The following is a 12,061-nucleotide window of genomic DNA, read 5'->3' as shown; positions in this document are numbered from 1 at the left end:
CAGGGTAGAGAACTTCAAAAATTTGGTTCAAACTCTAGCTCTTACCTCTGCCATCTGAGTGGTTCCAAAGAATGTTTATCAATATGGTAATAGGCACTTTGTATATATAAATATACATAAAAAACCCAGTCATTTCACACTGTCCTCCAGCCAGGCTATAGTCATCAAACTTTGCCTGAGACAGGGACGCTCTGTATATGCTATCTCTCTGGAAGACACATCAAGTTATGGCTGCATCTTTTATCTCTAGCTATATAGACTGGTTCCCTGCAGAAAAACCCACCTATCTCCCCATTTTCTTCTGTAAATACATGCTTCAACCAGGTACCTAAAAATACATGGACATGCAAATGTGAAAATATACAGTGCTTTTATCTTCTTTGTATGTATTGTGTGGTATTAAGCTGTTTTAGGAACTGTTGCATCTTCTAAGTTTACTGTACCTCAGGAAAAAGAAATTAGCATTAAGCTGTAGTAAAACAGAGCCTATTGCAGGATCTAGCCAAGTATAGAAAATGTTATTGATTGCTCCCTGGAGATGCATCATTTCTAATGAGAGTCCTAAAATGCTAGAAGATGGTAACATAAAACTCCACAAAACTACTGGAGTTTGCAGACTTATTACCATACTGCACCCATGTTGTAACGGAGTGGGGGGAAGAAACGTAAATAATCTTTTTCAAATGGGATTGTTGATGGGGGAAATGTGTAAAAATGAAGCTGTTGGCAGAACACTGTTAGCTTATGAATTATACATTTAATTAAGGGAAGCTAAACTGGTAGATTTTGAAACTTCTGATTTACTGTGTCTTATTAAAGACAGACTTTCAGTCCTGCTCTCATGGTTGGATGCCAGCAGCAATGTGGAGCAGCCACGGTGTAGGGCTGGCAGGACACCTTGGGTGTAGCAGCATGCTGTGGTGCTGATGGCAGGGTAACCTGTCGTGGCCGAAGAGCATTGGTCATGTAGAGATCTGTCCTCCCAGGGTGAGCTAGGCAAATAAAGCTGCCTAGACTACAGGCAGGCATTGCTGAGGTCTGCACTGTGAAACACCGTTTGGAGAAAGATGGCAGTGAAGGGTTAGGAAGTCAGTGTAGGATAAGAAGTGTGGAAGGTAAGGAGAAAGGTGAATTGTGCAATAGGAGCAGATGCTGAGTATTGGGGTGCAGCTGAGCTCCCCCCTTGTGAGAATGTCGTGATAAAGCTCCATGGTACCAGTCTCACTTTTCCATATTCAGAGCGAAGGAAGGAGCTGTAGTGCTTGCCCGCAGCTTGCTCTCTGGATGTTTGGAGGCAAAGTCTTTGCAATCACTTACTGAACCAGATTTCTCATGGCATCGCAGCACTGCCATTCCAACTTAGCAACAGGCTAAGCAGGAAAACTAAAAGAAGCAGGGAACAAAAACTTTTGTGACCTTCTGAAGTGGCTTGAACTGAGTTTAAAACTAAAGCTGCTTTTTTTTTGCTTTTGCAAATTTGGGCATCCCCAGTGCTTTGCCCTGAACTGATGCCTTCTTCCAACTGGCAATATTGCACTTAAGCACTAACAGGGAGCAGATTCTACTGGAAAGGATGCATGACATGTATCTGGTGTTTTCTAGGCTTGTCCTATGCATGGATCTTCAACAATAATACCTTATCTGTTCAGGAAGACAGCCGCCGCTTTGTTTCACAAGCAACGGGCAATCTGTACATTGCCAAAGTAGAGCCAACAGATGTGGGCAGCTACACCTGCGTGGTGACCAACTCCAAAGCAGAGCGGAGCGTGCGGGGGCCCCCCACTCCTCTCACTCTCCGCAGTGATGGTAAGTTATCTGGCTGTGCTTGGCTGGGACAAGTTGGGCAGTGGGACACGGTCCCATGGTTTCTGCTGGATTGAGAATGTATTTGAACTGTCAGGACAGGGATGATGAGATAAATGTAAGCAAAAAAAAAAGTGATGCTCAGAATGATTGCAAAATAGCAAAAGGATGTCAAACGGTGCATTAATATTTCTCATCTTGCAGATGTCTCTGTTGAGGTTTGAATCCAGCAGAGCTTTTTAAATTTATAATCTAGGCATAGCTCAAATATCAGATCTAGAAAGCGGTTTCAAGATGAGTCACTCAGGTGGGAAACTCACCTGCACATATACAGATACCTTCATGGCAGCACTTCTAATCAGATGTCCACAGTGAGAAATGTATACCTGGGAAATCTTTGCACAAAGTTTGTTTGGTAAGTTTGCTCACCTAAATTTCAATATACTGGTACTGTTTGCAAACCAGTGGTGGCAATCAGTAACAAAAGTCTGTGTAGAGTTAGGTTTCTAGGATAAATAAAACTGGACTCTGCATTATAGAATAATACTTCCACTATGAGGCTGTGCTGCTTTACAGCGTTCTGAAATAGCCTAAAACAAAGCTATGGTTCCACAGCTGAAAAGTTAATTAACTTGGGACAAACTGTGATTGTAAATGCTTAAGATGTTTTGGGCTTTTTTTTCCTTTTCATTGCTCTACTACTTTATTCCTTTTCTCAGAGTCATTCTATCAGTCTCTTTTTATCTTCTCCCATTCACTTTGGTGGCCTCTGGATTGGGTCGTAAGCAGGCAGCCGCTAAGGCAAGGGTACAAATTGTGTAATATTAGCCACATCCCCATTAAACATAAAATAAAATCAGTGTGTTTTCAGTGTGGGTAAAGACACTATGTGCAAGAAAATACCTGGCTCATCTGTCATTACCACTACACTGAGTTATGCTGAAAGCCGCATGCACATTTAAGAAGTTCAGCTAAAAGTTTAGTTTGCTAAAGCAGTCCCAAAGCTGCTGCAAAGTTAAATGCCCTAAACTCATGTTGGATTATCTGTGATTTATCAGATGTTCAGCCAGATTTTTTAAATGTGATAATCGCATCTAATTACACCAGCCTTTCACAAGCCTGGAGCTCACATTTGGATGTTTTAAAGAAGTTGTAAGTGTTTTTGCATGTGTTTTGAACACAGAATTCCATAATTCCCTTTTGCACCTCAGTGTCCTGAGAGGTGAACAATGTTAGCATTGTTTGCTAACACTTCTGAAGCCTGAATGCATAAGATACTTGTACATACAGAACTGCTATATAAAGTCATGCTCTTCAACTCTGACACACAGGGCTTAGAGAGCTCACAAAAAGCTTTCAGCATAGGGTTGAATTTCACCCAACAGGCTAAGTCTGCTCCGTAGACATCATGTGTTGATTGCCACAGGTGGAACATACGGCTCTGACGTTATTAATGCCATCCTTTCTTTTACACTGAAATTCTGTTGCACTAGACAGGTCTGAGGCTCAACTGGAGTGCTAGCTGTTTTGATGTTCAACAGGTGTGATGGGGGAGTATGAACCAAAGATTGAAGTACGTTTTCCAGAAACAACATATGCAGCGAAGGGCTCATCTGTTCAACTGGAATGCTTTGCCCTTGGAAAGTAAGGTTTTTGTCTCTTATTAAAATGTGGGTTCTAACACTGTGCTATAGTGACAAGAAATGGTTCTTAATTCTCACAGTACAATTTTTTTTGGTCAGAATGTGAATCTGTAAAATACCTTTTTTTTTTTTAAACCTTATCTTGGTTAGAATGTTTCTGCACAATATGTTCCCCAGGGAGCGAGAGAGAAAACTCTCCGGTAGCTGCCGCTCATTTGGTTGCAGCTTGAAGTGTGTGTGAGGGGAGTAGAGTGGGGAGGGAAAAGCCGAACAGTTTATATTCCTCGAGAGTAATTTTAACTCTGGGACCTGACTTCAGGTCGCAGCATTCAGTGTAACTGCACATCCACATCCAAACAGCCATGTTTTTCTCCGTGGCATCATTAAGAATGGAACTTTGGGGGAAACAGGCTGCGTTTCAAGAGCACGTCGACTGCCTAGAATGGATCTAACACTCACGTGGCTCTCAGCACCTTCTCCAAAGCGATGCTGAGCACCCCAGGAAGCCCTAGCAGTAGTCCTTCCTGCTAAAATCTACCCATAGATTAGTCTCGCAGCAGCCTATATTTTTGGAGGCTTCTTAGCTAGCTGTTGTGCTCATGTAAAGAAGTAGTAGTGCATTCAGACAGCAAGCGGTGCTCTGTATTCAAAGAGCAGATGGTTAACTGAATAAGTGTAACCAGCCTACGAAAACTAATCTTTCCAATGAGCATCCGTTTTCCCTGGAAAAGCTAAAATAACCTTAGATTGTTGACCTCTATTTAGTTTAAGTTCACTTTGACAATCTGTTTTAAGGCTGTAAGCTTTTAAAGTGTTTAGAGCTTTCCCAGAGGTTAAAAGCCTGACTTGCAGACAGCACAAATTAATCAAATGTTCCTCTGGAACCTACACTGGGAAGTAGAAAAATAAAGCAAATAAAAAGTTATTAAGACGGGAAATGGCCTTCCCTTTCAGATGAGATTTTTATATAAACTAATCTTAGGGCTAATTTTTATTTAAGGCTAAAGAATATTTCTATGGAGCCATATTCAAAGGCGTATGCTTTTTTTTTTTGGCCCAAAACAAGTACCAGACTGGAACACTCCTGCTTAAAGCTGATTTTCCTTTCCAAATACTGTCAAGATACTTCTCTTTAAATACCTCCTTAATTGTGTGTGAGTCAGTGCAGGCTTTACATTTCAAGTTGTCATTTCATATTTCCATCTGTTGCATGGAAAGCGTTTAACAATGATACATTGACTGCAGAGAAGCATTTCAAAACCAGGGTAAATGATATGTACAAAACCATCCCTTCTTACTGCAGGGTAAAGATGGGTTATGTTAATGTTGTGTGAAGGCTTGGCCATTGTAAGAACATCTTGAAGAGGATTAAAAAAAGGTGGACTGAAAGGACATATGTATTCTCTCAGTACCTGCTAGGCTGAGCTTAGGAAAGGGAATGGCCGAGAGGGTTAATGAAGCTTTAATATACAACTGTTACCTTTAAATACAGGACTGCAGCTGAAACCAGGGCTGCCACATGACCCTAGAGTTACACTGTGTAAACACCAGTGATCCATGGGCAGATACTCATTCTTCACAATTTTTTTTCTATCGTACTGTTAGTGTGTATCTAGTGTATGTCTGAGAGGTGCTGCTTGTGAATAGAGGCTCTTAGGGGGTGTTGCTGGAGAGTTTCTCCTATCTAGATTGTTTTTTGATACATTAGGTGTCTCCTACAGAACCATACTGTTTTCAGCCTCTTTTTTTTTTTTCTCTCTGAACAGAGCCTTGAACCACACTTTCACTAACTTGTCAATCAGTGAAAAAGCTTTATTTCAGGGCTGGCATTTATAGGTGAATAAAGCAAGAGAAACAGATTGCAGGTGAAATACTGTTAACTTATTAGATAAGGCCAGATTTCTAAAGGTATATAGGTGACTAGTGGTATTGTTAAAAGCTTGAAGTTTCCTGCCTCCAGCTGTTCACAATTGTAGTTAGGCACAAATAAATGCAGCAGTGTGGCCATCTGCACCTTTAGATGCCTAAATTCCACTAAAACTCTAGCCTCTGCTATTGTCTGTTTATGTTAAAATCAATTCAGCTCAACATTTGTTGAGCTATACCTCTGATCTGCCACAAGCACTAACGGTTATTATCTCTCTTGGATTTCAGAACTGCTTTCCCATTATCCATAATTTTCTATATTCATACTGTTAGTCCACTGGTTCAGACAATGCTGTCAGCTGCTACTACCTCTGCGCTATGAATAACAGAAATCTTTCACATCTAAGGCAGATTATAGGCAACCTGCTGCGGTTTTGGTCTCCAAAAAGTCTCAAATGAAAGTACTTTCATGGTATTTAGAGAAATAGCATCTCTTTTCTATATGGAACAGCAAATCATACCTCTTGGACCTTGCTCAAAAAGCACATCCACGTTTAAAACCTGAGTGTGAGAGGGCAGGTTTATGGCTGGGTTTTAAGATGCCTTTTTATCTGGGGGAACTCAAAGCCACTGGAGAAATTCTCCTTCAGCCAGGCTGTGGGACACCCAGAGGTAGGTACATTCCACATCGCTGTGTTGCAAAGCTCTCTGTTGGTGTTGTACGTGGAGATATCATGACTGACTCACAAATGGTCTTTTAGCCTGGTCATAAACTCTTGTATATTTTGAGGAAAATAAATAGAAGGGTGCCAAAGGGTTGGTATTTCTGAGAAGAGAGTTTGGAGAGATGGATCCTGAATGGATGAAAGTGCTTGGGCCTGCTCTTGGCTCTGAATCCTTTTTATGTAGAACAGCTACTGTGAATAGGAGAGAAGATTTTGAGAAATAAATTAGTATTCGCTCTGGTGGAAATAAAATTAGGCAAAAAGGGATGTAAGTAGCCTGTAATTGCCTGCTGATTGGCATGGGGAATCTAAACAGGCAAAAAAATCCACAATACACTTATTTCTTTAAAAAAAGGAAAACTGAAATATGAAATAGTAGCCTGACTGTTCAAAATACTGAAGCCTCTAGCAATTGAAGAGATGAGCCTTTGTGTCCTGCACTAATGTTCATTATGTTGACAGTGTTTAATACTAAGCCAGTATTAAAAGCTGTGCTTTGGATCAAGCTATATTAGTCATGCCATACATCTAAATTACTGCTCGTTATGTCTTTGAGGGTACCGAGTACCAGGGAAGGAGTTATGTTCAGCAGTTACTGTGCTGTTTTCTCTACACTTCTTCCACAATAATCTTTTTTCTGTTGCACAAACAAGACTAATTTCTGGAATGAAAAAATCACCAAAGTAGTTTCCATGTCTGGTGCACATATCGATTAAACTGTGTCGTGTTTTACATCTTTCTTCATTCTCTTCTCAAAGATAGGGAAATAATCTGTTCAGAATCCCTGCAGATGGGCCGTTGCCAGCTGAGGTTGTAAAAAGCATATGTGAATAATATAAACCAGGATTTCTTTCAAGCTAGAATATTCATTTTTCATGGGAAGGCCCCCACATGGTCATGTGTACATATTTAGGGAAGGGTTTTTATATATATATATATATGATTGACTTCTGCCATCACAAGTGACGTTTGCTGCTTTCAGCCCACATTCCTGAAAGAGCTTATACCTTCAGATTGGTACTTTGAGGGATGAGCAAGCAGCTCTAGAACATCCTTTCCTACATTAGTTAAGGTGAGGGGCTTGTGACCACAGGGGAATGAGAGGCAATACTGGGTTTCAGAAAACTTTGCTGCTTTGCTGTTTCCCAAGTGATGCATCAGGATGATTAGAAGCCTGAGTGCTTTAATTATGATGCCCCTTGGATCCTCATTCTTCCTTGTGTCAGCAGTTGATGCAGACATGATAGCAGCTCTCAAACCTCAGCTTTGTCTCATTTGTTTAACTAGGCATGGTTTTCATTACCAAGGCTGTAGATTTAATTTTATTGTGAAGTGCCCTCAGATGCATAGGACGAAAGATGAGGCACAGATGCTGTGCATCATCTGGCTGCTGAGTCTTTGCTGCAGAAAGGTGGAACCTTCATCTTAGTGTGGGCTGTAATGCTGCAGACAAATTAATTTCGTGTTTGGTGTGACAAGACTTGTCACCAACCAAAAAATATTTTCCATCGCCTTTTCTTTCTGAGTTAGTAACTTATGGCTTTGTGATTCTGCCACCTGTATGGTAGAATATAAATTAAATTAGTATTCCTAGATGCTCTGAAGGTTTCAAATAAACCGCAGATTTATGTACAAAGACACTCTCTTATTTATGTGCTGTTTTCTTATTTACTCAGGTGAAAGCAAGACTTTGTCTATGAAGTGCAATAAATTTGGGAAGCGTACTCATTGTTTCTTTATATATTCCAAAACTTTTTAGCCTCAGCAGTAATCTATTTTAAGATGGTTATTGGGAGTGACTAAATGAAAAAGACCCACCGGTTGCAGGACCACCCCGAATCAGGAAATACAGGTCTGTGTGGTGATGTGAGATGCTGCCCTTCAGTAGAATATAGACTATGCCACATAATCCTACAAATATTCATGAGGTTGTATTTATTAAGATAGATCTGTAGACACTTATCTATGCCTAAAGTTTTGCTTCTGAAATCATCAACTTGCCATATAGTTGTTCTGTTGCAAAAAGCAAGTTCACTAAAGAAAATTCTAACCTTAAATATAGGGGGGTGTTTTACCTGGAAAGGCTTCACGTAGCAATAACTGCTAGGAGATTTGGCTCTAAAAATGTAAACTAACCTCAAAGAAGGTGAAGCCAGCCAGAAAACCTGCCTCCTGCAAAATCCAGTGACTGACAGAACTGGAAAGCCTATGATAATGAGGTGTCAGCAAAGTCAAGGAAGAAATGCCGATCTTCCCAAGCTGCTGTGACAAGGCGGGTCCTTCCTATGGATGATGGCACACAGCTGAGCTACGGATCCTCCTGCAGTCTGTTCATTTAACCTATAGCTCAGGCTGATGAGGAGCTGCTGTCCTGACAAATGAATTCCCTCTGCTGATAAAACTAGGCCACTGGGTGCAAGGCTCCCTGGCAGGAGAACAAAGCACTGTTAACTCTTCATTGCAGTTGCCCATTTAGGAGCAGCAAAGCTGCTGAACTCTGAGGGTTTTTTATGGTTAACATTGGAGGGTGTGCATTTCAAACCCCCTTGTGCTTGGCCAAAAAAAAAATGAGGTGAGTTTGCCTTGAAACATCCCCAAGGATGTCATTATAAGTATGTGGTGTGGATATGGAAAACAGGACAGCGTCTTCAGCTTGAACCTTGGTAAACTTGACTTGACAAGCTGACAGAGGGGGACTTTTTCCACTGAGCCCTGCCTCTGGCCTTGGTGTCAGCACGGGCTCCCCTTGTTCATGAATAGTCAGTACTAAGAGCAAACAGATAATAGAATAAGAAATACTTTCAGCTAGTGGAGCATGAATGAGCAGGTCTAACTGTTGTTTTTCTTCTCCCATATGGCAGTTAGTTTACTTTAATCTCTTTGTTTAAAAAAAGAAAAATAATCCAGAAGAGGTGCCTTTAAAGTAAGTAGTTAAATGCTTCTGGCATTCAATGCGCTGCATGTTTGTGCTATACAGTAGCTATTCACCCACTGTTTAATATGCAATAGCATTTTAAAAGCACTCCTTCGTGTCGTCAACAGTCTGTATCAATCTACTGTGAGGTTGCAAAATACCTCTGGCTGTTTTCTTGACTGGAGCGTGGCAATTGAGGGACGAACCTTCTCTGTGCTAGAGCTGTGTTTCTTTTGAATAACTCAAATATCTTGGTTTTCAGAAATTCTGTACAGATAACAATATGAGGATGCAGCACTTTTTTTAACAGACCAACCAGTGTATCTGAAGAGAACAGACAAGCCCTTTTAAAGATCCTAGTAAGGAGTAATATTAAATGAGCTTGCATCTGAAATAGGTTTTGGTCTCATAGTGAAGAACAATTAATAAAGGTGATGATGACATTGCTGTTGTCTGAAAAGATTTTGAACAACTATGTAAGTCTTGAGCCAGGAACAGGAAATAGAAGAATGAAATCTCAGTTGTTCTTCCCAGCTCTTTCACAGGTTAATGATGGCTGGCACATCCCAGTCTCATTTGCTGTAAATTGGCTGTATTGGAGGTGTCCTGTAAGAGCCAGGGCTTGTGTGTGTGTGTGTGTAGAAGTTACCCATGTATATACAAATACCAGTGCAGAGCTAGCACCAAAATCCGGGGCAAATTGCTTGTGGTTCCAAACCTTTTTCACATGTAATTCAGTTATTCTGGGAGATGTAAGGTAGCAAGAGAAATTGGTACACTGCTTGAATAGCTCTTAGGCATCCCTTGGTCAGATTTGTGGTCTAGAGACTGTGACATTTTACAGAGCAGGAGGAAGGGCAGCTTGGAGAGTCTCTTGTTCAGTTTAACTCTCACCAGCATGAGGACTTCCAATGTACTCATTCTCTATTTGAAGCTTAAATGCAGAACTAAGCCAAGTTATGGGATTGTTAATCATTGCATGTTAGTGGTCTAACTGTAAATTGTCCTCCTCTTAGCCTGTTTCTCTTGATTCTGTGTCTGTGGTTTCTGTGTTAACACCTGCCCAGCTGTTCAGCCCCCGTAATGTGCTGGGTGCTCGTACTCCTCCTGGGCACTGGCTTGCATGATGCTGGGTCAACTGGCAAACATTAGAGCCACACAGACTCAAAATGCAGAAATTAGGCCTAAACTCACCTATGTTAAGTAATTCACCCATTTTGTGTTAGTGACTTGATTTCTTTGGTCACAAAACAAGGATTTGAACCAGACACCTAAGTAATTTAAGGTACAAGTGTTTGTAGCTTCTGCTAAAAAGGAATAAATGTTTTGTAAGTCAGTGCTGTAGGCCAGAGACCTTGGGGACTGGCAGAGAAGGGCAATGTGCACTTCTAATTTCCATGGAAGTTATGTTTGCAGGTTCAGAGCCGAATGTTTGCTGCCGGTGGGATTTCCAATGGGAAAGAAGTCAGCGTTTAGCCAATGCCTCTGTAAAAAGCTGTTCAAAACATAACTGCTCGTCTGCTTAGAAAAAGCAGCTTGCTTTACTTTGCAGAAACAGAAAGCAACTGTGAAATCCAAGACTATTAATATATCAGAGTGTTTTGGTGACATAATAGATCATGAAAGTGAGGCTTGTATGGTTTGTGAAACCAGAAATCCAAGAAGTATTTATAGCCGCCTTCACACTTGACTATTTTTTTTATTGTATAGAATACATTGATCCAGATATAAATGAAAATGATGGAAAGCGACGAAAACATGAAACAAGAAATATTCTCTTTTGTCTCTATCTCCTTTCAGCCTCAATGCTTCATGCTTTCCACTTCCCTGCTCAACTGTCTGTCTGCCTTCCTCTACCCTGGCTCCCATTTTTTATACCTTGATTTATTGGTATTTTTAGGTCCTTTGAATTCTTGTCCAATATTTCCTATTTTGAGGTGTGAAAATACCTCTAATGCTACAGGGAATTTGTTTGCTCCGAAAACCGGTCAATAATTTAGTGCTTCTACGGTGTTTGTTTGGACTTCCAAAACCATTCCTTCAGTGTGGCAGTGTTTAAAAGCAGGTTTGAGCCCTAAGTACAAGTTACTGCAGGGAAAATCCAAATTGGCCAAAAAAGCAATCATAGAATGGACTGAGGACAGGCTTCATCCCACTCTTGGACTCTTGCCTCTAAATAAATTGTACGGGTTATAAAATCTCAGCCTTACCAACCTCTGTATGTCATGCTTAGAAATGTTGGGGTGTTTAAAATATTATTACTTATGAAAGGATTTCACGTTACCTTCTCCCTGCCATAACAAATGCTCTCTCTCTTTCTCTAATGAAATACATTTAGTCCTGTCCCTAGTATTAGCTGGAGGAGGTCTGACGGAAACTCATTGACAAAGAAAATGGAACGCAGCAAAACCAAAGGAGTTCTTGAAATCCCAGATGTTCAGCAAGATGATGAAGGCTCTTACGAGTGCATTGCAGGAAACATTCGAGGAAGAAACATTGCAAGAGGTCAATTATTTGTCTATGGTAAGCAGGGTGATTAATTTCTTCATTTATTTTTTTTTACAGAGCGTGATGGTGTTCAGATGTATTTTGTAGATGAAGTCTATTAGCCCCTTACTGGAGATACAAAATGTAGTTCAGGTTAAGCTGATTAAAAAATGATTGGAGGTCTGCAGTGACCTTCACTGAATTACATCCTCAGCAAATAAAGATATTTTGCATTAAAACTCAGATTGAAAATGTGGGCTGTGCCGTGATGAAGTTGTAAAGGTTAATACGAGGCAGAAATCCCTGGTACATTTACATGAAGCATTGAGGGCAGGCAAAAAAAGAGATTTACTCTCAATAGCTCCCAGCAGCATGAAGCTGTGCTGCCCCAGATGCAGACCAGGGAAGGATTTGTGAGGTTTTGGTTCATGGGAGTGTAAGGTTATTTCACCTCCAGTTTGAGCTGAACTGTACTGCTCCATAAACAGATGAGTGCAAAGCAGGGGGAACTCATTCCACCACCTCCCTCTCCTTCCTCCTTGCCTAGAAGTGGAGGGCAATATTTCTGTGAGACTGTTTTCCCTTTCCTTTTCCCTTCCTGCACGCATTAATTTCCTGCGATC

General features: G+C 40.8%; 1 protein-coding gene across 1 annotated transcript in view; it reads left to right on the top strand.

Moving 5' to 3' along the window:
• LOC311196049 (contactin-6-like) overlaps positions 1–12,061 on the top strand; it is a gene marked incomplete at both ends in the record, with an annotated part of 111,192 nt that overhangs the window by 55,050 nt on the left and 44,081 nt on the right. The window contains 3 exons of the mRNA XM_084269544.1: positions 1,603–1,806; positions 3,345–3,447; positions 11,290–11,474. Of these exons, the coding sequence (XP_084125670.1) occupies positions 1,603–1,806; positions 3,345–3,447; positions 11,290–11,474 (492 nt within the window). The remainder of the gene's footprint in view (positions 1–1,602; positions 1,807–3,344; positions 3,448–11,289; positions 11,475–12,061) is intronic.

Source organism: Gallinula chloropus (genome assembly GCF_964237585.1).
Source record: "Gallinula chloropus genome assembly, chromosome: 12".
In the NCBI taxonomy this organism is placed as follows: domain Eukaryota; kingdom Metazoa; phylum Chordata; class Aves; order Gruiformes; family Rallidae; genus Gallinula; species Gallinula chloropus.
This window is presented reverse-complemented; position numbering and strand designations above follow the sequence as displayed.